Genomic DNA, 25663 nt, shown 5'->3' on the forward strand with positions numbered 1-25663 from the left:
TCCTTGAAAGAATGTGCCAGTTGGGGCTAAAGATGTAAATGAGAGTTAATGCGAGGTGGAGAGGGTGCATGATGAGAGTCAGCTATCTTGGGTGGATACACAAAGAGAAAGGAAGGTAGAAATGTTTCTGCTGTTTGCATTATGCGGCAATGAAAGAGGCAAACTATTCCCCGGGTGATGGCACTTAGGAGAGGCAGTTTCCACATTGGGCTGAGGTCAACCTATCTCCACTTGGACTCGTGAACTGAGGCCTTCTGCCACTTACATCAGTAAAAGGGATAAGGCTGGGTTTGGTAGCTCATGCCTGTAATTCCAGCACTTTGGGAGGCTGAGGCAAGAGGACTGTTTGAGCCCAGGAGTTTGAGACCAGCCTGGGCAACATGACAAAACCCAGTACCTACAAAAAATACAAAAAATTATCTGGGCATGGTGATGTGCACCTGTAGTCCCAGCTACTCGGGAGGCTGAGATAGGAGGATTGCTTGAGCCTAAAGGTTTAAGGCTGCAGTGAGCCATGATCGCACCGCTGCACTCCAGCCTGAGCCACAGAGTGAGACCTTGTCTCAAAAAAGAAACAAATAAACAAACAACAAAGGGACTAAACTAATCACCAGCTAGTCACTAAAGAAAAAATGCCTACCCTAACTGTCAAATCAGAGGCAATACAAACCTGCACCCTCTCAGTATAAATAGACAAAGAAAGATCACAACCCACTCAGGAACATTGCAGCCCAGTTAGAAGAGATTAAACTGAAAAACTGCAATAAGCGTCTACTATGGAGGTAGAGCTAATGTAGAAAATAGAAGAAAACCTAGATAAAATATGATTAAAACTCTTGAAGTGTTACAGTCACAGGACAAGAGAGAGGCCCCTGGAACTAGAAATAATGATTTCCTAATTTAAAAAATTCAATAGAAGGATGTAAAAACAAAAGCAATATGTTTTTATTTATTTTTATTTTTATTTTTACCTTTTAAGTTCAGGGGTACATATACAGGTTTGTTACATAGGAAAACGTGTATCATGGAGTTTTTTGGTACAGATTATTTCGTCACCTAGTTATTAAGCCTAGTACCCATTAGTTATTTTTCCTGATACTCTCCCTCCTCCCACCGATAAGCCCCATTGTGTGTTGTTCCCCTCAATGTGTCCATGTGTTCTCATCATTTAGCTCACACTTATAAGTGCGAACATGTGGTATCTGGTTTTCTGTTTCTGCCTTAGTTTGCTAAGGATAATGGCCTCCAGCTCCATCCATGTTCCTGAAAAGGACATGATTTTGTTCTTTTTTATGACTGCAGAGTATTCCGTGTGTACCACATTTTCCTTATCCAATCTGCCATGGATGGGCATTTAGGTTGATCCTATGTCTTTGCTATTGTGAATAGTGCTGCAAAGAACACGTGTGCATGTGTCTTTAATAATAGAACAATTTATACTCCTATGGGTATATACCCAGTAATGGGATTACTGGGTCAAATGGTATTTCTGTTTTTAGATCCTTGAGGAATTGTTACACTATCTTCCACAATGGTTGAACTAATTTACACTCCCATCAACAGTGTATAAATGATCCTTTTTTTCTGCAACCTTGCCAGGATCTGTTATTTTTTGACATTTTAGTAATAGCCATTCTGACTGATGTAAGATAGTATCTCATTGTGGTTTTGATTTGTATTTCTCTAATGATCAGTGATGTTGAGCTTTTTTTTACATGCTTGTTGGCTGCATATATGTCTTCTTTTGAAAAGTGTCTGTTTATGTTCTTTGCCCACTTTTTAATGGTTTTTTTCTTGTAAGTTTGTTTAAGTTCCTTAAAGATGCTGGATATTAGACATTTGTCATATGCACAGTTTGCAAAAATTTTCCCTCATTCTGTTGTCTTTTCACTATGTTGATAGTTTCCTTTATTGTGCAGAAGCTCTTCAGTTTAATTAGATCCCGTTTGTCAATTTTTGCTTTTGTTGCAATTGCTTTTGGCATCCTCGTCATGAAATCTTTGCCTGTTGCTATGTCCAGGATGGTATTGCCCAGGTTGTCTTCCAGGGTTTTTATAGTTTTGGGTTTTACATTTAAGTCTTCAATCCATCTTGAGTTGATTTTTTAATATGGTGTAAGGAAGGGGTCCAGTTCCAATCTTCTGCATATGGCTAGCCAGTTATCCCAGCAGCATTTATTAAATAGGGACTCTCTCCCCCATTGCTTCTTTTTGTCAGGCCTGTAGAAGATTAGATAGATGTAGGTGTGTGGCCTTATTTCTGGGTTCTCTATTCTGCTCCATTGGTCTATGTGTCTGTTTTTGTGCCAGTACCGTGCTGTTTTGGTTACTGTAGCCCTGTAGTACAGTTAGAAGTCAGGTAGTGTGATGCCTCCAGCTTTGTTCTTTCTGCTTAGGAATGCCTTAGCTATTTGGGCCCTTTTTTGGCTCCATATGAATTTTAAAAAAGGTTTTTCTACTGCTGTGAAGAATGTCAATGGTAGTTTAATAGGAATAGCATTGAATCTATAAGTTGCTTTGTGTAGTATGACCATTTTCATGATATTGATTCTTCCTATCCATTAGCATAGAACTTTTTTTATTTGTTTGTGTCACCTGTGATTTCTTTGAGCAGTGTTCTGTAGTTCTCCTTGAAGAGATTTTTCACCTCCTAGTTAGCTGTATTCCTCAGTATTTTATTCTTTTTGTGGCAATTGTGAATGGGATTGGGTTTCTGATTTGGCTCTCAGCTTGACTGTTGTTTGTGTATAGGAATGTTAGTGATTTTTGCACATGGATTTTGTATGTTAACTGCTGAGACTTAGGAGAGTAAATTTTCAAAAATTGAAATCATAGTTGAGAAAACAGAAAAGACTGGTCCAAGAGACCCAATAGTTAAGTAGTTGCTAATCCAGAAGAAGAAATAAGGAATCATGGAGAAGTAGAAATCAAAGAAATAATAGAAAAAACTTCCATAAACTACGCCTTTCCATAATATGAATCTCAGATCTTCAGATCTTTATTTCAGATATAAAAGGATTTACCACATTAATGAAACAGAATTAATAAAATACTATGGAGGGAAATACATCCTAGTCAAATTTCTGAACTCTAAGGATAGAAAAACAAACTTAGAATTGTACAAGCAGAATTAACATATGGCTTACACAGGAAAGATAATTGCATCAAATAGGAAAAGTGTAAGGTGGGAGCAGGAATAAGGAGAAAGCCACATAGGTCAGGACAGGTGACTGCCTGGCAAAGTGGATTATGCACCTGCCTGCTATTCTCCAGCGGTAGCATAAGCTGTCCCTCCTCCCAGGACAGCAATGGCTACCTGACAGCAGATTGTTAAATAGCTCTCATTTCATTCTGCTTCAAATCTCTGACCCCAACTAGTTTAGACCAGACAGAGACAGTGGCAACAGGAAGAAGAGAAGGAACCTACATGATGGACTGGCACTGGATAATCTGGCCAGGATGGACTGGTGAGACAGATGCTCCTGTTTATCTGGATTAATTGAATTGCTATTAAAGAATCAGAAAAAAAATTCAACCTGAAAATTTTGGAAGCCTTGTGTGGCTCTTGGCCTATGGCATGCTGTACTTCCTTCTATGTTGATGACCTGAACTTTTTTATACTGAAGATTAAGAAACAGAAAAATCCAAATATGCCACACAGTGGCTAATCCACCATGGTATATTCAATGATTGGAATATAATGGAGAGGTTTATGGAACAGATAATCTTTAAATACCTAAGACCAGAACTTGAAGTCCATTGATTTCTTGTAATCTCTGCTGAACACTCCACAAAACGGAGAATACACTGCTGAATTAACATTTGAGCTTTTCCATTTTCTAGGCTTCTAACTGGCTGTACAGACCAGCTTTGCTTTACCTGCATCTTGGACATTAGGGACAATTAGAAGAACAAACAAAAACAGTCTTCTCTGGAGGCCAATCATGATCAGCAGCTTGAGACATGGCTTCCCAAGTGTTTGGAAGGGAACTGCAGATTCCATACATACTGAAATTAAGGTGAAGAATTGAGAGACTGTAGGAAGTCAAAGTGTACTGACCCAGTAGCCATTACACATCACACGCACTTCTGGAGGCTCAACACTGGTTTCAATGCTTGAATTCTAGCCATCATGTCACAAAGGATTATGAATGACAGAGCTAGCATTTGTTATCACATTCCAATGTTTAAAGTCATGTTGTAGGATTGATTTTATAGTTAATGGGAAGGAGATCATCTTTCTTATTACCTAGTTTGTATGGATGGTTGGTAAACCTGGCTTGACAATAAGACTGAGTATAATGATTTAATTAGTATATCAACATGCGAATGTAGAGGCAAGCCAAAATACTTATTTTGCCCCAACTTAAATATCTAAATATTAGATAGTTATCTAATGTTCAGTGTAACAATAAAGAAAAGAGTTTTAGTTTTTCTGGCCCCGATATTTTGTATATTAACAAATTTTCCAAAACCGAATAGAATTTAACAATTCAAGAAAATAATGCTTAAGTCATATATATCTAAAGGTATAAGAACTTGTTTATTTTTTACCCTTATGCTTTGAGGGGAAAACATAAAGGAAACTATTGTTTTTAAAGAAAAAAGTAAACATTGAAAAAAAATCCCCACGATCTTGTTTACACATTTGTGAGATTCTAGTCATTATCATTTAAAAATTATTTTTTGTCATCCTGAAAAATATTAGGAGGATTCTTTTTAACAAATGCTCTTGGAACTAAGAAACTAGTACAGGCTATTCTGCTTCAATGTGTGTATCTATAATACATATTAGCTTTCGAGCAGGTGGTAAATAGAGAATGGAGTCAATATAAAGTGGAGGCTATGTTAGGTGAGATGCAGTTTTTCTTAGCAAAGGAAACCAGAATAGTGAGAGTAAAATTATAGTTTTCAACAGGAAAGGGAAAAGCTCTAATGTTGCCTGCTGCTCAGTCATCACTTCTGGAGGAAGGCCTTTCTTGATCACCTGTGTGGTATAGGACTATCATTCTATATCCTATTACCCTGCTTGATTGACTTCGTGAGGCTTAGTATTTGAAGATGTATTATTATTTTGTTTATTCATTTATTGTTTGCCTTTCTAACTAGAATGTAAGCTCCATGAGGGTAAGATCTTTTCTGTATGGTTTACTGCTGTTTGGCACATGGCAAAGGCTCAATAAATATTGATTGATTGAATAAATGAATAATGGCTTCTTCTTACTTTGTCAATGCCAAATTTGGCTTTGTTCTTCCTCAGCATTCATCTTAGGTGACGGGGAAATATTCTCCTTTCACATCCTACAATTGCAATAATTCAGAATGAGAGCTGCAAATTCAGGAAGCTGGTAACCTAAAGGGATATAGGATAAAAAGAGCCTGTCTGTTTAGAAAAATATTTTCTTTTACTTCAAGGCTCAAGTCAGGTCTTTGATACTTATCCACAAAGCTAAGAGCCCCAGCTTTAGAGTTTTTGTGTGTCAAGAGCATTTTCATTATATGTGTCAATAGGTGACACTAAGCAATGCATTTTAATGAGAAATGTTACATTCAACATTTCCCTTCTTTGCTTCTATGAGTCCTCCATTACAGCCAAGTTGGTCTATTTGCTGATCTTCATTCTCCCTCCAGCCCCCACCATCTTCTTCCCTGCACTTCTCTCATCTCTACCTTTGCCCTTGTGGCTGCCTACACCACATTTGCACCAGGACTACACTTTCAACAGGCTGCTCTCAGGCAATGATTGAGCACAGGGGAAAATTAAGGAAGGCCTATTTTTGTGAGGTGCAGGACCCCTTTGATGGGTGACTTTGGCTAAAAGACTCCACTTTGGCCTGACCTAAACTACCTTAGAACTGCTTTTTCAGTCTAAGATTCTGCTTATCCAACTCTCCTTCCTTCCATCTCTCCTTACAGGACCCAACTTGCATCAGGCTAAAGAGAATATAGGAGCCCATCTACCTAGGCAAAAATATTTCATGTGGAATTCACCCTATAGAGACATCTGTGTAGTCTGCTTTATGGTGGGACTCTGATTCCCTTACTTAAATCCACTGCTCCCTCTGCTTGGTCTCAGCCCAGTGACCTCAGTGGTATGCTGGTAAATGTTGAAAAACCAACTCACTAAAAAATTTTTAAAAGCCAGATAATCACGCCTATAATCCCAGCACTCTGGGAGGCCAAGGCGGGCGGATCACTTGAAGTCAGGAGTTCAAGACCAGCCTGGCCAGCATGGTGAAACCCCGTCTCTACGAAAAATGCAAAAATTAGCTGGGTGCAGTGGCGCATGCCTGTAGTCCCAGCTACTCGGGAAGCTGACACAGGAGAATCGCTTGAACCCAGGAGGTGGAGGCTGCAGTGAGCCGAGACGGCACCACTGCACTCCAGCCTGGGCGACAGAGTGAGACTCCATCTCAAAAATAAAGTAAAATAAAATAAAATAAAATAAAATAAAATTAGAAGGCACTGATGTGTAGCACCTAACTGTTCCTATAGTGTAAATCCTCCCACCATGGGTAATTTCAAGCTTCCAACATGTCATCCCTGAATGCAGAGTAAGAAAGAGATGCTGAGTAGCTCACCATTATACAGCATTTTCACACTACAGATACAATAGATGCAACTAACCTCAAGGACATAGCTAATAGTAAAAGGTAACAAATACTTTAATTTTTTCTTTTTTTTTTTTTTTTTGAGACAGGGTCTCACTCTGTCACTAGGCTGGAGTGCAGTGGTGTGATCACAGCTCACTGTGACCTGAACATCCTGGGCTCCAGTGATCCTCCCACATAGCTGGGATTACAGGTGTGCACCACTACCCTGGCTAATTTTTCTATTTTTTGTACAGACAGGGTTTTACTGTGTTGCCCAAGCTGGGCTCAAACTCCTGGGCTCAAGTGATTCACTAGCCTCGGCCTCCCAAAGTGCTAGGATTATAGGTGTGAGCCACCACACCTAGCTATAATAATTTTAATAATGGCTGTGTTTAACAAGTGGCTCATGAAATTCTGGAAAATTTAACAATTGGCTCTCATAAGTCTGTATGAGCTGCCTCAGCACATTACTAGTTTACCACAACCTTGATTTCTGATTGTTCAAGCAGGGGTTACAAGGTCTCTACCCAAGCCACTGATATTGACTTATACAGTAGAGGAGCTGGAAAGGAGCTGAGAGCAGGTTTTCTCCTACTTGTTCATTTTATGTCTAGGAAAATTGATGTCCACAGCGTTTATCCATTCAAGTAAGGAAAATGCCATGAACTGGGTCTCCTCAAGTGTATATATTTCTGATATACTCATTTTACCAGGAATAGATGATGGAAATTGGATTCCCTCTTTTGTTAATAGATCATCCAATGAATTATTTGGCCCTGGAGGAGTTCTATTCTCTAGCGGCTTTCCTGTGAAACACTGAGTTGGAGGATGACTTTACTAAAAGGTCCCAGATTCCCTTTAATATATAAACTCTTTGCATGAGGATTTATTTATGAATTGCCTTTCAGAAAAAGAAATGCACTGATGCACAAAGCTATTTAATCAATTGTTTATAAGTATACACAGACAGTGTTCCTTAACTTTATTAGAGCCCACTGGAGACTTTTCCCAGGATGCATGCCTAATTAACAGAGGCCATTAAAAATAGATGACTATGTTATAAGAGCTCAGTTAACTGTTGTTTTCTTCATATTAGACTAGTTTTTAAAAGATTCACTTTCATCTTTTTACTCACTAATTAGCTGGGCATTGATAAATAGCAATGGTTGGCCTTTATCCTTGGTTTCAGCTGCAAATTAAGTAAAAATAAAGTGTACTGAATATTTTATTTGTACTGCAGGTAGATCTTACTTCTGGCAGAAAACAAACTAGAGTTAAGCCATTCAAAAAAGGTAATCTTAAAACACCAGAATGAAAGGCTAGATTTTTCTTACTTGCCTGCGATATTGAGAGAGACCCTTGACAGGCTCTGAAATGTTGGACTTCAGGAACGATGCATTATTTATAAAGTGGAGAAAGGGAGAAAACAGTGCAAGAAAAAAGATACAGAGGCTTACAATATTGCTCTTTTCCCTCTTAGAGAAAAGTATAAGATGATTGCCAATGAATACCCTTAAACCCAGAGTGAGGAACCATGTATATTAATTAATAGAAAAATGCCTTTTTGTCATTAAAAGAGCATTTTTCCTTTGGTGAGAAAACTCATTTTTCTTTGAGATCAGCACATGGTACATGTAAGATAGGTTCCCACTGAAAGTTTTTGATGGCGTGAGCCAATATAAAAACATTATGTGACTCACTAAATGTTTTAGACACTTTTAAGACAAAAATCAGTATTAAATATCATAAATATTAAGAAGCCACATTGCCATTAAGTGAAAGCTTAAAGACTAAGCACAATCTATTAAAACACTGTCATGCAACTTTACATACAGGCATATACCTCAGATATATTGCAGGTCCCAGATCACTGCAATAAAGATACTATCATAATAAAGTGAGTCACACAAATGTTTTGGTTTTCCAGTGCATATTAAAGTTATGTTTACACAATACTATAGCCTATTAAGTGTGCATTATGTGCATTATAGCATTATATCTAAAAATGAACATAATTAAAAATACTTTATTGCTAAAAACTGCTGAGCCTTCGACAAATCATCTTTTCGGTAGTTTACGATCTTACCTTAATGTGGATGGTAGCTGACTTATCAGGGTGGTTGTTGCTGAAGGTTGAAGTGGCTGAGATGTTTTCTAAATATAAGACAACAATGAAATTTGTTGCATTGATTGACTCTTCCTTTCATGCAAGATTTCTCTGTAGCATGTGATGCTGCTTGATAGCATATTACCCATAGTAGAACTTCTTTCAAAAATTGGGGTCAATCTTCTCAAACTCTGCCACTTCTCTAAGAATAAATTTATATAATATTCTAAGCCCTTTATTGTCATTTCAACAATGGTCACAGCATCTTTATGAGTAGATTTCATCTCAAGAAATCACTTTCTTTGCTCCTCCATAAAAAGTAACTCCTTATGTGCTATAACATTAGATTGCAGCAATTCAGTGACATCTTCAGTTCTAATTCTAGTTCTCTTGCTATATCTATGACATCTATAGCTACTTCCTTCCCTGAAGTCTTAAACCTCTCAAAGTCATCCATGAGGACTGAAATCAATTTCATCCAAACTACTATTAATGTTAGTATTTTCACCTCCTCCCATGAATCACAATTGTTCTTCATGGCATCTAGAATGATGAATCTTTTCCAGGCAGCTATAACTCTATAATACATATTTTTTAAATAAAAAGACTTGAAGTTGGACTTGATCATTGACCCATAGACTACAGAATGGATATCGTACCAGCAGCCATGAAAACAACATTAATATCCTTGTACATCTCTGCAGAACTCTTGGGTGACTAGGTACATTGTCAGTGAGCAGTAATATTTTGAAAGGAATATTATTTTAAGAGCAGCAGGTCTTAATGGTGGAATTAAAATATTCAGTAAACCATACTGTAAACAGATATGCCGTCATCCAGGTTTTGCTGTTACATTTACAGAGCACAGGAAGACTAAATTTAGCATAATTCTTAAAGGTAGTAGGATTTGCAGAATAGTAGATGAGCATTGGCTTTAACTTAAAGTCACCAGCTGCATTAGCCCCTAACCAGAGTCAGCCTGTCCTTTGAAAACTTGAAGCCAGACACTGATGTTCCCTTTCTAGCTATAAAAGTCCTAGATGCATCTTCTTTCAATACGAGTCTGTTTCACTGACACTGAAAATCTGTTGTTAGTGTACTTATCTTTATCAGTGATCTTAGCTAGACCTTCTGGATAACTTGCAGCAGCTTCTACGTCAGCACTTCTTGCTTCACCCTGCCCTTATGTGTTATGGAGATGGTTTCTTTCCCCTAAGCCTCATGAACGGATCTCTGTCAGCTTCAACTTTTGGTCTGCAGCTTTCTCACCTCTCTCAGCCTTCACAGAACTAAAGAGAGTTAGGGACTCGCTCTGGATTAGGCTTTGGCTTAAAGGAATGTTGTAGCTGGTTTGATCTTCTACCCAGACCACTCAAACTTTCTCTCTCCTAGCAATAAGACTCTTTCACTTTTTAAATCACTCATGTGTTCACTTGAGTAGCACGTTCAATTTCTTTCAAGGACTTTGCTTTGCATTCCTAACTTGACTAACTGTTTGGCACAAGAGGCCTAGCTTTCAGCCTATTTTGGCTTTCGACACACCTTCCTCAGTAAGCTTAATCATTTCTAGCTTTTAATTGAAAGCGAGAGACATGCAACTCCTCCTTTCACTTGAACACTTACAAGCATTGTGGGATTATTAATTGGCCTAATTAAATATTGTAGTGTCTCAGGGAATAGTGAGGCTCAGGGAGAGGGAGAAAGTCAAGGGAACTGCCAGTTGGTAGAGCAGTTCGAACACATACAACATTCATCGATTAAGTTCATCATCTATCCACATAGTTTGTGGTGCCCCAAAACAATTACAGTAGTAATATCAAAGGTCACTGATCACGGATCACCATAACAGATATAATTATAATAAAAAATTTGAAATATTGCAAGAATATCCAAAATGTGACACAGTTATAAAGTGAGAACATGCTGTTGGAAAATGGGCACCAATAGACTTGCGCAATGCAGAATTGCCACAGACCTTCAATTGGACAAAACAACAGCAACCATGCAGTATCTGAGAAGCTCAATAAAGCAACGTACATGAGGTATTACTATATTACATAATGCAATACAAATTTCCTTTGTGACTGTTACTGGTTTTAAAGGCAGACTGATTTAAGCCAAGACAGCATCTCTTAGAATAATGGTGTTACTACACAAGGTGATGCCTTCCAGGAAAACATTTGCTTGGCTGTTCACATCCTGAATTATTCATTTTTAAAAACCAGACTCACCACTTCTGTAGTCAGAGCTCTACATTGTTAGAAATCAGTTCAGAGGCGAATGGAAAGCAAATTATTCGAGGGAAGCCTCAGAGGAATCGGAGACAATCAGTAGCTGCTCAGAGAGGCAGTGAATGTAGTGTCCCCTTACCCAGTGACAGAGCTGGCTGGTGAACCCAGCGCTTTTGAATATGATCAGCCAGTATCCAAATCCTCTGGCTGTGGTGGATTTCTTCTTGACATTTTTACTCACAGCTGTTCTCAGCATCTTGCCACTTGAAGCATGCAAAAGTGGAGAAGGATGCTTGTACATCCCCACTTCTTTTCTAATTAGAATAGGCAGCTTGCTACATTCTTAAGTAGAACTTAAAGATGTTGATTTGACTTATCTCTACTAGGATATAGAGGATCATTCCATCCTTTCTTGAACTCCTCTCCTTTTCCTCTCACCCCACCATGCACAAACCATGCTACCTCTTCCAAGTAGCATTGCTTTATAATGCGCAGAAGATTTTGCCATTATAATTAAGGAAATCTCATCTCAACTTAATGGTTAGTCACAGTCATTATTTAAGTCTCTGTATTTATTTATCTTACCTTCTCTCTGTACCTTACTATCTTTATTGTCTATTTTTGCAGTGCTGTGGAAGCGGCTTTTATTGTGGCTACCTCAAATTCTTTCTAGGATTGAAAGGAATGTACTCTAAATTGGTAAATCATTTTGAGAACGATATAGAAACAAGAGACAATGTGAAAATGACAAGACTGTTGACAGATTTCCAGTTTTGATACCTTGTGTGATCTTGATCAAGGTAATTCATCTCATTGAGTCTAGTTTATTTACTTGAAAAGGAAAGATATTGACTTGATTTTTCCTCATAGAATTGTCACAGCATGTACAGTGTACAATATTTTAAAACTCCAAGTGAATGTGCTACCTGCTGGAAAATAACATAAAATAGCTTAAGAGTAACTGAGATAATCTGTTGAAGCTAGAATTTACCAAAATTATCATTCTTGAAGGATCAAGAAAGAAGAGACATAAATGTGATTTCCTAGAAATAGCAAAATGTCATAAATACATTGCTGTGCTGACATGTCGTGCAATAAATTCTTACAGAATAGGGTCATGGGTGTAAACATGGAAAGAATAAGATTGGTAGTCCCAAATCCTAATTTAACCTATGCAGCTCTAAGATGAACTTTATGGGGAGCACTGTTTAAACAACTTTGCCTTCCATCTTATGGGTGTCATCTGGCATTTCTAGTAGCTGACCACATTAAAGAAATAAGGATGGAAACGTTTAAAGTCCATCAGATAATTTCTGGAAAGATTCCAACCTTTTTGGGATAATGCTGCTATAAAAACAATAAATATTATTTTTAATACAGAGATGATCTTATATAAGTGAAATATCATATTTAACTATAATGATAAACTTTATTTTTTGAAAGGTTTTAGGATCACAGCAAAATTGAGTGGAAAGTACAGGGAGTTCCCATTTACCTTCTCTCCCTATACATGCACAACTTTCCCCCATCCATATTTCCTGCCACAATGGTACATGTGCTACAATCAATGAACCTACATTGACACCCCGTCATTACCCAAAGTCCATAATTTATATTAAGGTTCACTCTTTGTGTTGTGCATTCTACAGGTTTGGACAAATGTATAAATGAAATGTGTCCACAACTGTAGTATCACACAGAATAGTTTTACTATCTAAAAATTCTCTGTATTTTTCCTCCTCCTACACATCTGATAACGACTGACCCTTTCTCTAGTTCCATAGTTTTGTCTTTCCAGAATGTTTTACAGTTGCAATCATACAGTATATATCCATTTTAGATCAACTTCTTTCACTTACTAATGTGTATTTATGTTTTTTCCAAGTTTTTCATGGCTTGATAGCTCATTGCCTTTTAGTGTTGAATAATATTGTATTGTCTACATGTACCACAGTTTGCTTATCCATTTACCTGCAAAGGACATCTTGATTACTTCCAAGTTTTGGCAATGATAAATAAAGCCGCTATAAACATCCATGTGTAGGTTTTTGTATGGATATGAGTTTTCATCTCATTTGGGTAAATACCAAGTAGGATGATTGTTGGATCATATGGTAAGAGTATGTTTAGTTTTGTAAGAAACTGTCAAACTGTCTTCCAAAGTGGCTGCACCATTTTGCATTCTTAACAGCAGCAAATACTTACATTATCCATTTGTTCTTGCATTGTTGCCTACTTTTTCCATTAAAAGCGTTAGCATATTAATTAGGTTTTTAAAAATTTCCTGGTCTGATAATTCCAACATTCCTTACGTATTTGACTCTGGCTCTGGTCCTTCAAACTGTATTTTTCCTTTTCAAATGCCTTGTAATTTTTTACTGAAAGGTGGGCATGATGTACTGGGTGAAGAAAATGTAACAAATAAACCTTTAGTAAAGTAGTAGTAAGGTGTAGGGGGAGGGGAAGCATTCTATAGTCCTGGTATTTATTAGTCTCCATCTTTTGGTAAGCCTGTACCCTTGAGCTGTGAACTTCACAGGTGCTGTTTAGTATACCCATCCCTCTTAGGTGAGACAGGATGGCTACAGGGGGCTGGAGTTGGATATTTTCCTTTCCCAACAACAGTTTAGCTGTGATAAAACCCCAGCAGGTTAGGCTCTGATAAGATAGTTTGTCCTGTAGGCAGGACTTGTAAAGCAGAACAGAATGCTCTGGAAGATTTCAAAATGGCCATTTTTTCTCCTCCTAGCAAGAGTGGATTTTTTTTTCCGTAATATTCACTGTGAGGACCAGGTCCAGCTCCTGAAGGTAAAACTCTCAGAAGCACTGAGGATCCCCATGACTGAGCCCCCCACTGGAGTTTCCAGCTCTCAAACTTGTCCATACTGAGCCGCCAGCGATTTGTCAATTACAGTTTAGGCTTTCCCACCTTGACACTCGTTCCTGTAGAGGTTCCTATTCCTGGGTTTCTGCTTCAGTAAATCGTGATTCTCTGTATCCCCCTGTCTGTCTCTCCAGTTTTGGGAGCAGTGATTTGCCCTGTGGACTTACTTCTCTGACAGATCTGAGAAGAGTTGTTGTTTTTCAGTTTGTTTAGCTTTTTACCCTTTTAAGGATGGAATGGCGATTTACAAGCTCCTTATGTGCCAGAACAGAAACTGGGAGCCTAAAGTAGAACTTCTATGTTTAATGACTTTTATGACTTCCTAAAACTATGGACATGAAATTGCCTTGCAGAATAAATGCTGGATTCACTCCTTCTTCTTGAATATGCCAAAGGTTCTTGCTCCTTAGTTCAACACTAGAATTAAAAGGACCCATTTTGTATTACTGGGAATTTGTAATGATTAACATTTCAACTGTTCCTTTTCTTTTAATAATAGAAGAAATTTGCATATTGAAAAGTTTAATTTTTATTATTTTATGTAACTTGTATAAATATAAATATATTTATAATATATAAATATATAAATATATTATATATATGGTGCCATATGACATATTGTATGTAAAAAAATTATCCTTACCCTGTGGGAGCTTCCAGTCTAAAGTGAATTATCTTCCTTTCATACAGCAGCCATTTTTCCTAGGGTATGATGGCAAAGCCAAGAGAAAAATGTTAATGTTCTCCATCTCTTCTCAGTACCTGCTGGTCTCAGACTACAATAAAAGTTCTAAAATATTAAAATGCAAAATATGCAGCCTAAGAATAAGGTTCACAATATTTATTAAAATTGTCATTAAAATAAATGTAAGTAAATGTTCTTATACTGCTTAAGTCAGACTGCTGCTTTATTTTCTTGAAAGAGTCTAAAATGCATACAAACTGCATGATTCTATACTTTTTTTTCTTGTTTTTCTCATCCAACATATATGAAATAATGGCTGAATCCTTTTATGTCAAGACACTGCTGGGCAATAAATCACTTCTATTTTAAGCAATGTGATTTCATTGATCTCTGATCAAGGCATCAAAACAGTTGCTTAAATTAGTAAGACAAACCCAAGAGAAACAAGGGTTGGATACCTCTGTTAACCTTTTATTTCTTTGCAATTATTTTCAGATACCTTGTTCAATGGTCTTATTACTTTTCAATACATGGTATCATCTTTGCTTCTGCTATCAAAGAATGTGCTGCACAGATTCAGAATCACATGTAATCTATACTGCATTTTTAAAAAATGTATTTCCATGGCTTAAATTAAAACAGAGTATGGTCATTTATCACTTTTGAAAGCAAAAGATTCGTTCACAATCCTTCAGCGCATCAATCAGATGGGGCTAGGCTTTTTTTTAGTTAGTCCACAGCTAAAAGCTTACATTAGAATGTAATTCATTATCATGTCCACACAGATATAATGCCCCAAGGATTTGCTATTTGTTTTTCCTTAGTATCATGAAATTTTTGTGAAACAGCAATACGAAATGCAGAAAGTCCAGTCTCATGATAACTTGGCACTTTCCATTGCAGGGCTTTGAATTCTCCTACGTCAAAGCTTCACTCAGAAACCAAAAGTGTTATGCAAAAAGTGGAATTCTACCTCAATACAAACTCAGGAAGAACTAGACATCCTTCAAGGCTGGAATGAAAAACCTAAGCTCCTGCCATAGATTTATGTCCAATCAGAGGAGAAACAGTACAGATTAATAACAATTTGCAAAGGAATCCCATGAACATTTGGTGAGTGCTCTCTGACCCAGCAGAGATCCATCTGTGGGATGTCCAGGTTAGAGAATACCCAGAGAGGCAAACAGCAGTTTGACTTGAGCCTTAGCCCTCATACCAAGAGCACAGTTTGATTTTGGCTTGGCTATAAGCATGTGTGCCTAAAGTGGAATGCATTGTATAGAAATGCTTGAATTTGAATCATTTCTTAGATGTCTGGCATTGTGATCTTTACAAACTTTGAATAAATGGCAATCAACCCAAAAGGTTCAAATACTTACTTTTTTAGTAGCAAAGGTCAAAATTTGGATGTGCAAATTTTGGTCTTATTGTATGTCATTGGGAATGTAAAAGCTAACATTTATCTTTAAACCTACTAAACTATTCTGATCATCAGGGAAATAACCCAGTAGGCTTCAATGGAGGTTCTCTAAAAGGGTCTCAGGGATATTCGTTTTATGGACTTGACAAAAATTTTAATTAAACTCTCAAGAAGGCAATTACAGGGTCAAGAAAGGACATGGAACCTTAGGTCATTGAGAGAGAGGTAACAGCTTCCAAAAGCTTATATAAAAGTGATTCTGTATCCCCATAGCATTATGATTGATGATGCTTCATAGGACTCATGATTTAGAGCACATACAGATGCTCCCCAACTTATGAGGGAGTTACATCCTGATAAACCCATTGGAAGCTGAAAATATCATAAGAAGTTAAAAATGCATTTAATACATCTAACCTACCAAACATCATAGCATAGCCTTGCCTATGTTATATGTGCTCAGAACACTTACATTAGCCTAGAGTTGGGCAAAATCATCTAACACAAAGTTGATTTTATAATAAAACATTAAATATCTCATGTAATTCATTGAATATTGTACTGAAAGTGAAAAACAGAATGGTTGTATTAGTACTCAAAGTTCAGTTACTACTGAACGTGTATTGCTTTTGCACCATCGTAAAAGCTGAAAAATCTTAAGTCAAACCATCAGAAGTACAGGATAGTCTGTACTGTCAAATCAATTGTAAGACTGGTAAACATTTGTTGGGGGTGATAAACTGGTTAAAACATAAGAGAAAATTATTTACCTGTGCTTAGAATATGTTATAAACCCTAATGCATTCATCTTATTTGTTATTTTTTTCAATGACTATTTATAATTATTTTTATTTACCAATTCAGCACATACCCATTGTGAATTATTTTAATCCAGATAAAGGAAAATAAAATTGCCTTCCAGAGACAGGAACAAATAACATTTTGTTCTCCTTAAACAAACAACACAAAGATCACACTGTGTGTTCTGTCTTGAAATCTTTTCTCATTGAACAGTTTTCTTTATCATTAAATGTTATTAAACATTCTTCTATATTTGTAATAGCTTTTATTAGTCTCTTCTATATATTTACCATATAATTTATTTAGTGATGTCTCTCTGGATATTTATGTTGCTTCTAATTTTTCAGTATTAATAAGACAGTACTATAACACATTTGTTTAGCTTTAATTATCTCCTTAGGAAAATGTTTAAAAGTGCCATTTATGACTCAAGGGACACACAAAAGTCTAAAGTATCTGATGCTTGTAGCCAAATTACCATCTGAAAGATTTAGTGCCAACCTATCTATAAATGTTTTCACCTTAAAAGAAAAAAGCAGGACGAGTGAGATGGCTCACGCCTGTAATCCCAGCACTTTGGGAGGCCAAGGATGGGGGATCACCTGAGGTCAGGAGTTTGAGACCATCCTGGTCAACATGATGAAATCCTGTCTCTCCTAAAAATATAAAAATTAGCCGGGAACAGTGGTGAGCACCTGTAATCCCAGCTACTCAGGAGGCTGAGGCAGAAGAATCGCTGGAACCCGGGAGGCAGAGATGGCAGTGAGCCGAGATCGTGCCATTGCACTCCAGCCTGGGTAACAAGAGTGAAACACCACCTTAAAAAAGAAAAGAAAGAAAAGAAAAGAAGAAAAGAGCAAGTTGTTAGTAGATTCCCATTCCATACGATGAACCAAGGTCTAGTTTTCTTATTTGAAATTTTCAGAGGTTGATACAAGATGGAGTAGAGAAGAATTAAATGTCTGGTGATAGACATCAACATGCATTTAATAAAAAGTTTTTTAAATTCTCTTTCATGTGTTTCTTTCTCTTTCTTATGTTTCTTTTTTTCTCTCTCTCCCCACCATCCTCTGTCCCCAGAATAAAAAGAGGTTCTCTTATTAGAGGGACAAATATACCTAAGGCAAAATCTCCTACAAAGCCTTTTGCTGGTGCCTATGAGCATAAGAAATTAATGGGGGTGTGATGGGGGACAGTGTTAATTAGCAAAAAGAATAATAATTAAAAAGCATTTGGTTCAACGTTTAGGGCAGGAAAATTAGAGTGGTTGCATATTACAGTGGGCACTTACATATGGCCCTTTCATCAGGCAGAAAGACCAACATTGGAAAATAGGATTTAGGAGACTACTTTCCTTATCTTCGACTCCTCTATTTGATTATTAGTTAAATATAATGTTAAAAATAACTACTGGGAAAAGAACAATAAAGCCCTTCAGACTCACAGACCCTTTTGCTAGCGTACTTTTGTCAAGATTCCTGTGGTTAAATCAGTGTATTAAGAAAAGGAATAATTAGAGACAAATGTGTGTGTGTGTGTGTGTGTGTGTGCGTGTGTATGTGCATAGGAGGGTGAGGGTGGAAGATCGACGTGTGAAGTGTAAACATTTTGTGTTTAAGTTGTAAAACAAACAACAAAACAGTTAAAAATATATTAAATGAGTTATATGTTGCCTTAGTCCATTTTGTGCTGCTATAACAGAACACATGAGACTGGGTAACTTATAAATAATAGAACTTGATTTCTCACACTTCTGGATGCTGGGGAGCCCAAAATCAGGCCCTGGCATCTGGTGAGGACCATCTTGCTGCATCATAACTTGGCAGAAGGGCAAAGAGAGGGAAAGAGAGGGCAAGAGAGAGCAAGAGATCAAATTTGCAGCCACAGCCTTAAGCCTTCAATTTAATTAATTTATTTAATGTCAATGAAAAGAGTCAAACTCTGTAATATGTTTTAAGAGATTTATTCTGAACCAAATATGAGTGAACCTGGCCCATGATACAGCCCTCAGGAGACTCTGAGAACATGTGCCCAAGGTGGTCAGGGCACAGCTTGATTTTATACATCTTAGGGATGAGACATCAATAAAATACACAAGATATACAGTGGTTCAGTTCCAAAGGTGGGACAACTTGAAGGTGGGGAGGACTTCCAGGTTATACGTAGATTTAAAATTTTTCTGTTTGCAATTGGTTGAAAGAGGTTGTGGCGACCAGAGTTTTATCCTTAAGATAAAACTTTTATCATGCTACCTCCAGGTAACAGGCTTCAGAGAGAATAAATTGTATATGTTTCTTATCAGACTTAAGTCTGTTTGATGTTAATGCTAGAGGGGTATAATGAGGCATATCTGACCCCCGCTTTTTATCACTGCCTGAACCAGTCTTTCAGGTTACATTTTGCAGTGCCTGACCAAGGAAGGAGTCCATTCAGATGGTTGGGGGCCTTAGAAGTTTTAGTTTATATTAACATTATTTAAAAATAAATTTTATTGTGTATATTTAAGATATACAAGATGATGTTATGAGAAACATAAATATGTATTTATATATAACAGTGCATTCATCTTATTTATCATGTGTATATCCATATATATATATGGTTACTATAGTAGAATGAATTAACATACCCATCTTCTCATTGTAAAAAGTGAGGCCAAGCTGTAGTATATGGTGAAGGATGCTCTGACACCTGGGGCTCACATAGTATCAAAACTGGCTGCAGAAGAAGCATTAGAGCTTGAGGGTAACAACTATCACTTCTCCATAAATCTGAAGTGATAACCATCTCATTTCTTGAGTGTCATGATCAAAGTCACCTTAGGTCTACCCTCTAGATTGAAATATTTAACTTTATTAAATATTACCTCAAAGGTATGGGTAGAAAAAATATTCACATAATTTAGGGCTGCCTAGTTCTGCAAACTCCTCCAGAAACAAAAATCTACCCTCCTTAACATTCCTCCTTCCTTAACATGAGTGCAGAACCTGCCTCCTGTCTGTTTCCTGCCTTCTTCTTCAATGCCTTTCTGGCCTAGGCACTAGTCTGTGAATCTGTTTTCACAACCAGAATCACCTCTGCTCTCAGTTCTACCTTTCCAGCCCGTCTCCTCTGTCCTCCAGCCATGAAATCTCTCAGACTCACTAGGGATGGGGCCAGTACCTGCATTTTTAATAAGCTACCTCCCCACCTCTGCCCCAAAAATATTTTTAAAAATGTTTAATCAACACATACTAATTGTATATATTTATAAGGTACACAGTGATGTTTTGATACGTACAATGTGTATTGATCTAATCAAGGAATAAAACATATCCATTATCTCAAAAATGTATCACTTCTTTGGATTGGGAACTTTCAATATCCTCTATTCTAGCTATTTGCAAAAATATACTACTGTTAACTATAGTCATCCTATAGTGCTATGGAACACTAGAGCTGATTATTCCTACCTCACTATAATATTGTATCCTTTAACAAATCTCTCTCTGTCCCCTGGTTCCCCCTACCTCCAGCCTTCTTATAATCAGCATTAATTCATTCATGAAGGTGGAGCCCTCATAACCTAAACACCTCCCAATACTGTTGCATTGGGGATTAAGTTTCCAACACATGCTTTTTGGGGGACACATTCAAACCATAGCAACTATGTTACTGCAATTTTAGAAGTGAATCTTTTTAACATGAATTAATGTGATGTTATAAACCATGATATTAGTTGATGACTAAGGTCAAATGTGAAAGGCAATTTATTTTTAAAAATGTATTTCCTTATATTTATTCCTTCTTTTTTGTTTTTTTTTTTTTTGACGGAGTCTCACTCTGTCGCCCAGGCTGGAGTGCAGTGGTGCGATCTCGGCTCATTGCAAGCTCCGCCTCCTGGGTTCATGCCATTCTCCTGCCTCAGCCTCCCAAGTAGCTGGGACTACAGGCGCCTGCCACCACGCCCAGCTAATTTTTTTTGTATTTTTAGTAGAGATGGGGTTTCACCGTGTTAGCCAGGATGGTCTTGATCTCCTGATCTCATGATCTGCCCACCTCAGCCTCCCAAAGTGGCTGGGATTACAGGCGTGAGCCACCGCGCCCAGCCTATTCCTTCCTTTCTTAAACAAAGAGAAGCTCTCTCCTTTATCAAATCCACATTATTTCATTTGTCACAAATTTTAACTCTGATCTTAAAGATATAAGAATGATACATAATTTCAGAAACAACATTGTGAAGCATAGGTACAAGGTAACTGACATTTACTGTAAAAATAAAAAAGCAAGTATAGGAATTACTTATTGGCAAAGTATACATTACAGTATGGATATACTCCAGAATCTCTAGAGATGACTCTTTTGTTCTTAATTTAACAAATGTTAACTAAGAATTAACTTTGTGTTAGCCACCAAGAGTAGACAAATAAATAGACTTTAGTTTAAATGTGGCTTGGTAAGCTATATTTGATCCCTTGTGCTTCATTACTTTTCATGAACTTAGACAACAGCCATAACCCAGATCCTCTATCCGTGGAGAAGTGTTGCTGAGAGCAGAGCAAATTGGACATGGTCAAGGGAGGAAGCCACAAGAAAATGTATTGTTTTCTTCTAATCATCTCAGGCAGTGAGTTCTCTAAAACTCGGAGTTCTCCAAAGATAGGTTGAACTTCCTAAGAAGTCTTATTAATAATCCCTTGTTTGGAAAAGTACAACTAATTTGAATGTGTATGGAAGCTGTCATACACATTCAAATTAGTTGCCTAAGTTCATACATACTGTAATGTATACATTATAGCCACCAAAAATCCAATGGTACAGTTTGGTGAATTCCTCATCTCAGTGGGAAATGTGAGATAGTATATTAATTCTTCATTTTTACAGTAAAAATTTACATTTTTATAGATGCTGTCTAAAGTTGATAAAGGAATAAAAATTTAAGTAAATTACATCAAGTTATAAATCCACTGAGGAAAAAAAAAAAAAAACTTCCAAATTGGTAGGAAAAGCATGGACACACAAAAGTAAACAAAACACATCAATAGAGCAAAATATTAAAATCTAAAAAAGTATTGAAAACAGAAGGCATAAAACAAAATGGCAAAAAAAGATCAAATACATATGCCACATACAAATGTAAATAGTATAAACATTAACATGTCAGTATAAATGATATACAGGTAATATAAACAACATACAGATAAAAAATAAAACAACTAGTTGGATATACAAAATACATATAAACAATAAAGTGTTTGAAATGTTACAAGTGAAGGTGTAAGTAAAATATTACAGGAAAGTATTACAGGAAAATATTACAAAAATCAGGAAATTTAATGTTAATATCAGACTGCTAAACTCAGGTAGGCAACATTAAATAAGACCAGAAAGACAACTTATATCAATAAGTGGTTCAATAAACTATTTATCAAAACAAATATAACATCAGAATTTATAAATCAAAATAATAAGAAATACAAGAAAAATGATAAACATTATAATAGTAAGAGGCTTTAACTCCTAAAGTCAGTTCATGACAAAGTAGACAAATAGATCAGAAAAAAAGAGACTAGAAAGGACTTAAAGTAACTTAATAAGATGAATTGAACTTTATACTCTGAAGACAGAGAATACGCCTTGCATTCTACTCTTCCAATATTTTCTAAAACTAACCACAATTACAGTACAAAATACCTTATAAAATATAACTAGTATATATACATGTTTTTAAATGCTCAAATTCATTCATTACTTTAAAAAACACAGATTTAGATAAGACGTCATGTTTCACTTACATGATTGGAAAAGGTCATCACGTTTGGTGATACACATCATTGTCAAAGTCATGGGGAAAAGAGACTATCATACACTGTTGATGGAAGTAAAATTTAGTGAGGTTCAGAAATATCTTACAAAATTTAAGTGATAGCCTTTTTTAACTTAGAAATTCTATTTTAGAAATTTAGCATCCAGTTATACTCATATATGTACATAAAAATGTAATTAGTATGTTTATTGAGGTCTTGTTTGTAACAAAAGCAACTGGAAACCATCCAAATGTTCATTCATAAGAAATTTGTTAATAAAATATGTCATATCCATAGATCATAGGCTCATGTGAAAAGTTAGGCAAAAAAATACTGTTAAAGGGAAATAAACAGTGTTCAGGAAAGATCATGTAACATACCACCATGTTATAAACATTTTATATGCACAGAACATTTCTTGAAGAACATGCACACGAAAACCAATGGTAATTGCTTCTGGCTAAAGGACAGTCATTCTGTAGTGAGAAGGAAAGTTTTTTTTTATTGTATATACTTTTGTACTAATTTTTGTTAACCATGTCCAAATATTAGATTTGCAAACTTTTTTTTAAGTAAACAAGGAATGACAGGGACATTGTATGTGCCCATGAGGCACTTACAGGATAATGGAGGATACGAACATTTACATGAAAATGACAATACAATGTGAGAAATAAAATCGATTTTGTACAGATTGAGTGTAGAGGAAATGCCTAATTGTGATAGTGATTTTCTTATAAAAGTGAGGGAAAGTATTGTACAATGCCCCTCCCCCTTTTTTTTTACTGTTAGCATACAACTTTCTAAGAAAACAGGCCTCATTTACCAACTTGAAACACGGGATTCAATGGTACCTAAAACTGCCAGATTCTCGTGAACAAAGGAAGCAAATGCAAGCAAAATCCAAGAGGAATTGTTACTAAATCAAATATGCCTTCTCCCTGTGGGGAAGAATCGTCCTTTAATACAGTCTTCTCTGATTATATTCTCCCATTCTCTCCTTTTATTTCGAGTCATCTTTCAGGCAGGGTTGAAAATTCTGTTCATGGTTTGCTGCTATCAATAATGAATGCAAAATATGTCCCCATGAGTATGGTCATGGACTCTGTATTTTAAGCGAATTCTCCCATCCTGGGTGATGGTCTGTCCTGATGACTCTGTGTCCTCTGTGGCACTGGCTTTGCCACGTATGTGACACAATGGTGGCGGTGCCATGGCAGTCAAGCTGAAGGCCATTTGCACAGTGTGACATGCCTCCTTGCTTTGTGCACTTCCAGTGGCTTTGATGATGTGATCAGCAAATAGTCCATTGTTAGAAACAAGAGACCACTTCATCTTGACATGGACAAAAGGGGTGAATTACTGAAAAGCTTGAAGGAGTTAAGTTTCTCACAATAAATAAACAGGCTGGGAAGCATTGACAGCAATATAATCCTTTAGAAACACATTGATCTTTGGGTTTCTGTGCATTGTCTGCTGGAGTTCAGAATTCTACGCTTCTGGCAGAAAAAAAAATAGTGGAATGTTTAAATGTATGAAACATAATAGCTTATTCTAAGGGTGAAAGTATTGTGTTAGCAGGCCCCCATTTGACAGGATTTCCCTCAAAAGTTTCAGAAATCCCATGTTGAATTTTGATGCCTTTCATGATAAAATGCATTTCAACTCCCATATCATTGCATTCCTGCACTATCACAAACAGATGCTTGATTGAATTTTGCATTACTACATGTCTCATTACTCTTTTTTCCTTGCAGTCTACCATTTAGTACCACCAACAAATATTTTAAAATGGATTTACTATTAGAGTTTGTTGTTAGTAAAGATAATTCTGTGAATTAATATAGTCAAAATGAATAGAAAAAAACCATTAGGAAAATCTATTAGACAGGTTCTCCATTGGGCCCTTCAAATTTCTATTTGGTAAAAGTGGAAAATATCTACGGCAGGAAATTCATATCATGTTTCACTATTTTCAACAAAAGTTTTGTTTTCAACAAAAGCTTAAGAAAAAAGAAATAAAATAGCTGGCATAAATAGAGATTCACAAATCTTCTGAGTGGAAATCACAATTATATCAACATTACATTCTATATTTCCAAAAAGATTTTTCACCTAAATGAACGTTACAAAAATGACATATCATAACTTATAATTTTTAAATTCTATACTTTAGTTCTGTCATCGATCTTTCATCCTATCATAATTTTAGAAAGCTATCTCAATATGAAACTGTGCCTCTTTCTGTATTCCACAGCAGATAGAGTTTAGATGATGTTAAAGAAAAAACAAATTGTTGCAATATTTTATCTTAATTTCAACTACCTCCTTAAAGCATATATTATGACAGTGCAAAGATTGTAATCTAACCTGTGTGAAACAAAGATAAACTTTAAATTCATTCACATTAAGAATTTAGTTTAATTCAATGATATAATAAATTCTTAGATTTTAACCCCTCTTTTTCAATTGAAATGATTTTACACTCATATTGAATTACCGTTTCACTCGAGAGATTTTACTAATGCTTGTTTTTCTCTGTCTGTATTTATATAACTTGTGAATTCTCTGCAACCAATTAATGATCCAAATTGGCTTTTCCTTGCCAAGATGTGTGCTATTTCCTTCTACCATGGACTGTTGTCTTCATAAAATGAAAAATCATTTTAATATTGACTTCAGTAAGACATACTAAGACAAATGGCCCCTGAATAATAATGTCAGACTTTTCAAAGCCAAATGGAAATGAATTTCAGATCATCTTCTGTTTGTGATTATCGGCACCACTGCTCTTCCCATTAATACAGGTAGTAAGAGCTAAATCTACTTTTCCTTAAATAAATCAAAGGTAGTGGTTTATATCAAGGTTTTTGCCAAGTTTATTTGGTTTCTGTTCCCACTCAATCATTAATCTATCCTTTTTGACAAATGTTTAGCTCAAGATCAATTTCCTATCTTCCTGCAATAAGAACCCTGTTCAGCTTAGTATTCCCAATACCTCACCGAGTGCCCTGCCAGTAGTTTATGCATAGCTGGGTAACTACCAGCATACATGCCAGTCAATGTTCTAAGCTCTACATTATTGACTAATTTCATATTCACAACATGGAGAATTAATGGTAAGAACCATTATTATCCTCATTTTACAAGTGACAAA

General features: G+C 36.3%; 1 protein-coding gene and 1 long non-coding RNA gene across 2 annotated transcripts in view; one reads left to right on the plus strand and one right to left on the minus strand.

Annotated features, from left to right (window-relative positions):
• Nucleotides 1–15925, plus strand: part of MEGF10 (multiple EGF like domains 10) — a 187821-nt gene extending 171896 nt beyond the window's left edge. The window contains exon 25 of the mRNA XM_016953721.4: nucleotides 15403–15925. Coding sequence (XP_016809210.2) covers nucleotides 15403–15410 — 8 coding nt within the window. The 3' untranslated portion in view covers nucleotides 15411–15925. The remainder of the gene's footprint in view (nucleotides 1–15402) is intronic.
• On the minus strand, nucleotides 7633–22570 carry LOC107974843 (uncharacterized). Its single transcript, XR_001717895.3, has 5 exons — nucleotides 22495–22570; nucleotides 17416–17538; nucleotides 14458–14516; nucleotides 8679–8746; nucleotides 7633–7781 (listed from the first exon to the last, which is right to left on the minus strand). It is a non-coding gene; the product is annotated as an uncharacterized LOC107974843 (long non-coding RNA).
• Nucleotides 22571–25663: the final 3093 nt, after the last annotated feature.

Source organism: Pan troglodytes, chromosome 4 (assembly GCF_028858775.2).
Source record: "Pan troglodytes isolate AG18354 chromosome 4, NHGRI_mPanTro3-v2.0_pri, whole genome shotgun sequence".
In the NCBI taxonomy this organism is placed as follows: domain Eukaryota; kingdom Metazoa; phylum Chordata; class Mammalia; order Primates; family Hominidae; genus Pan; species Pan troglodytes.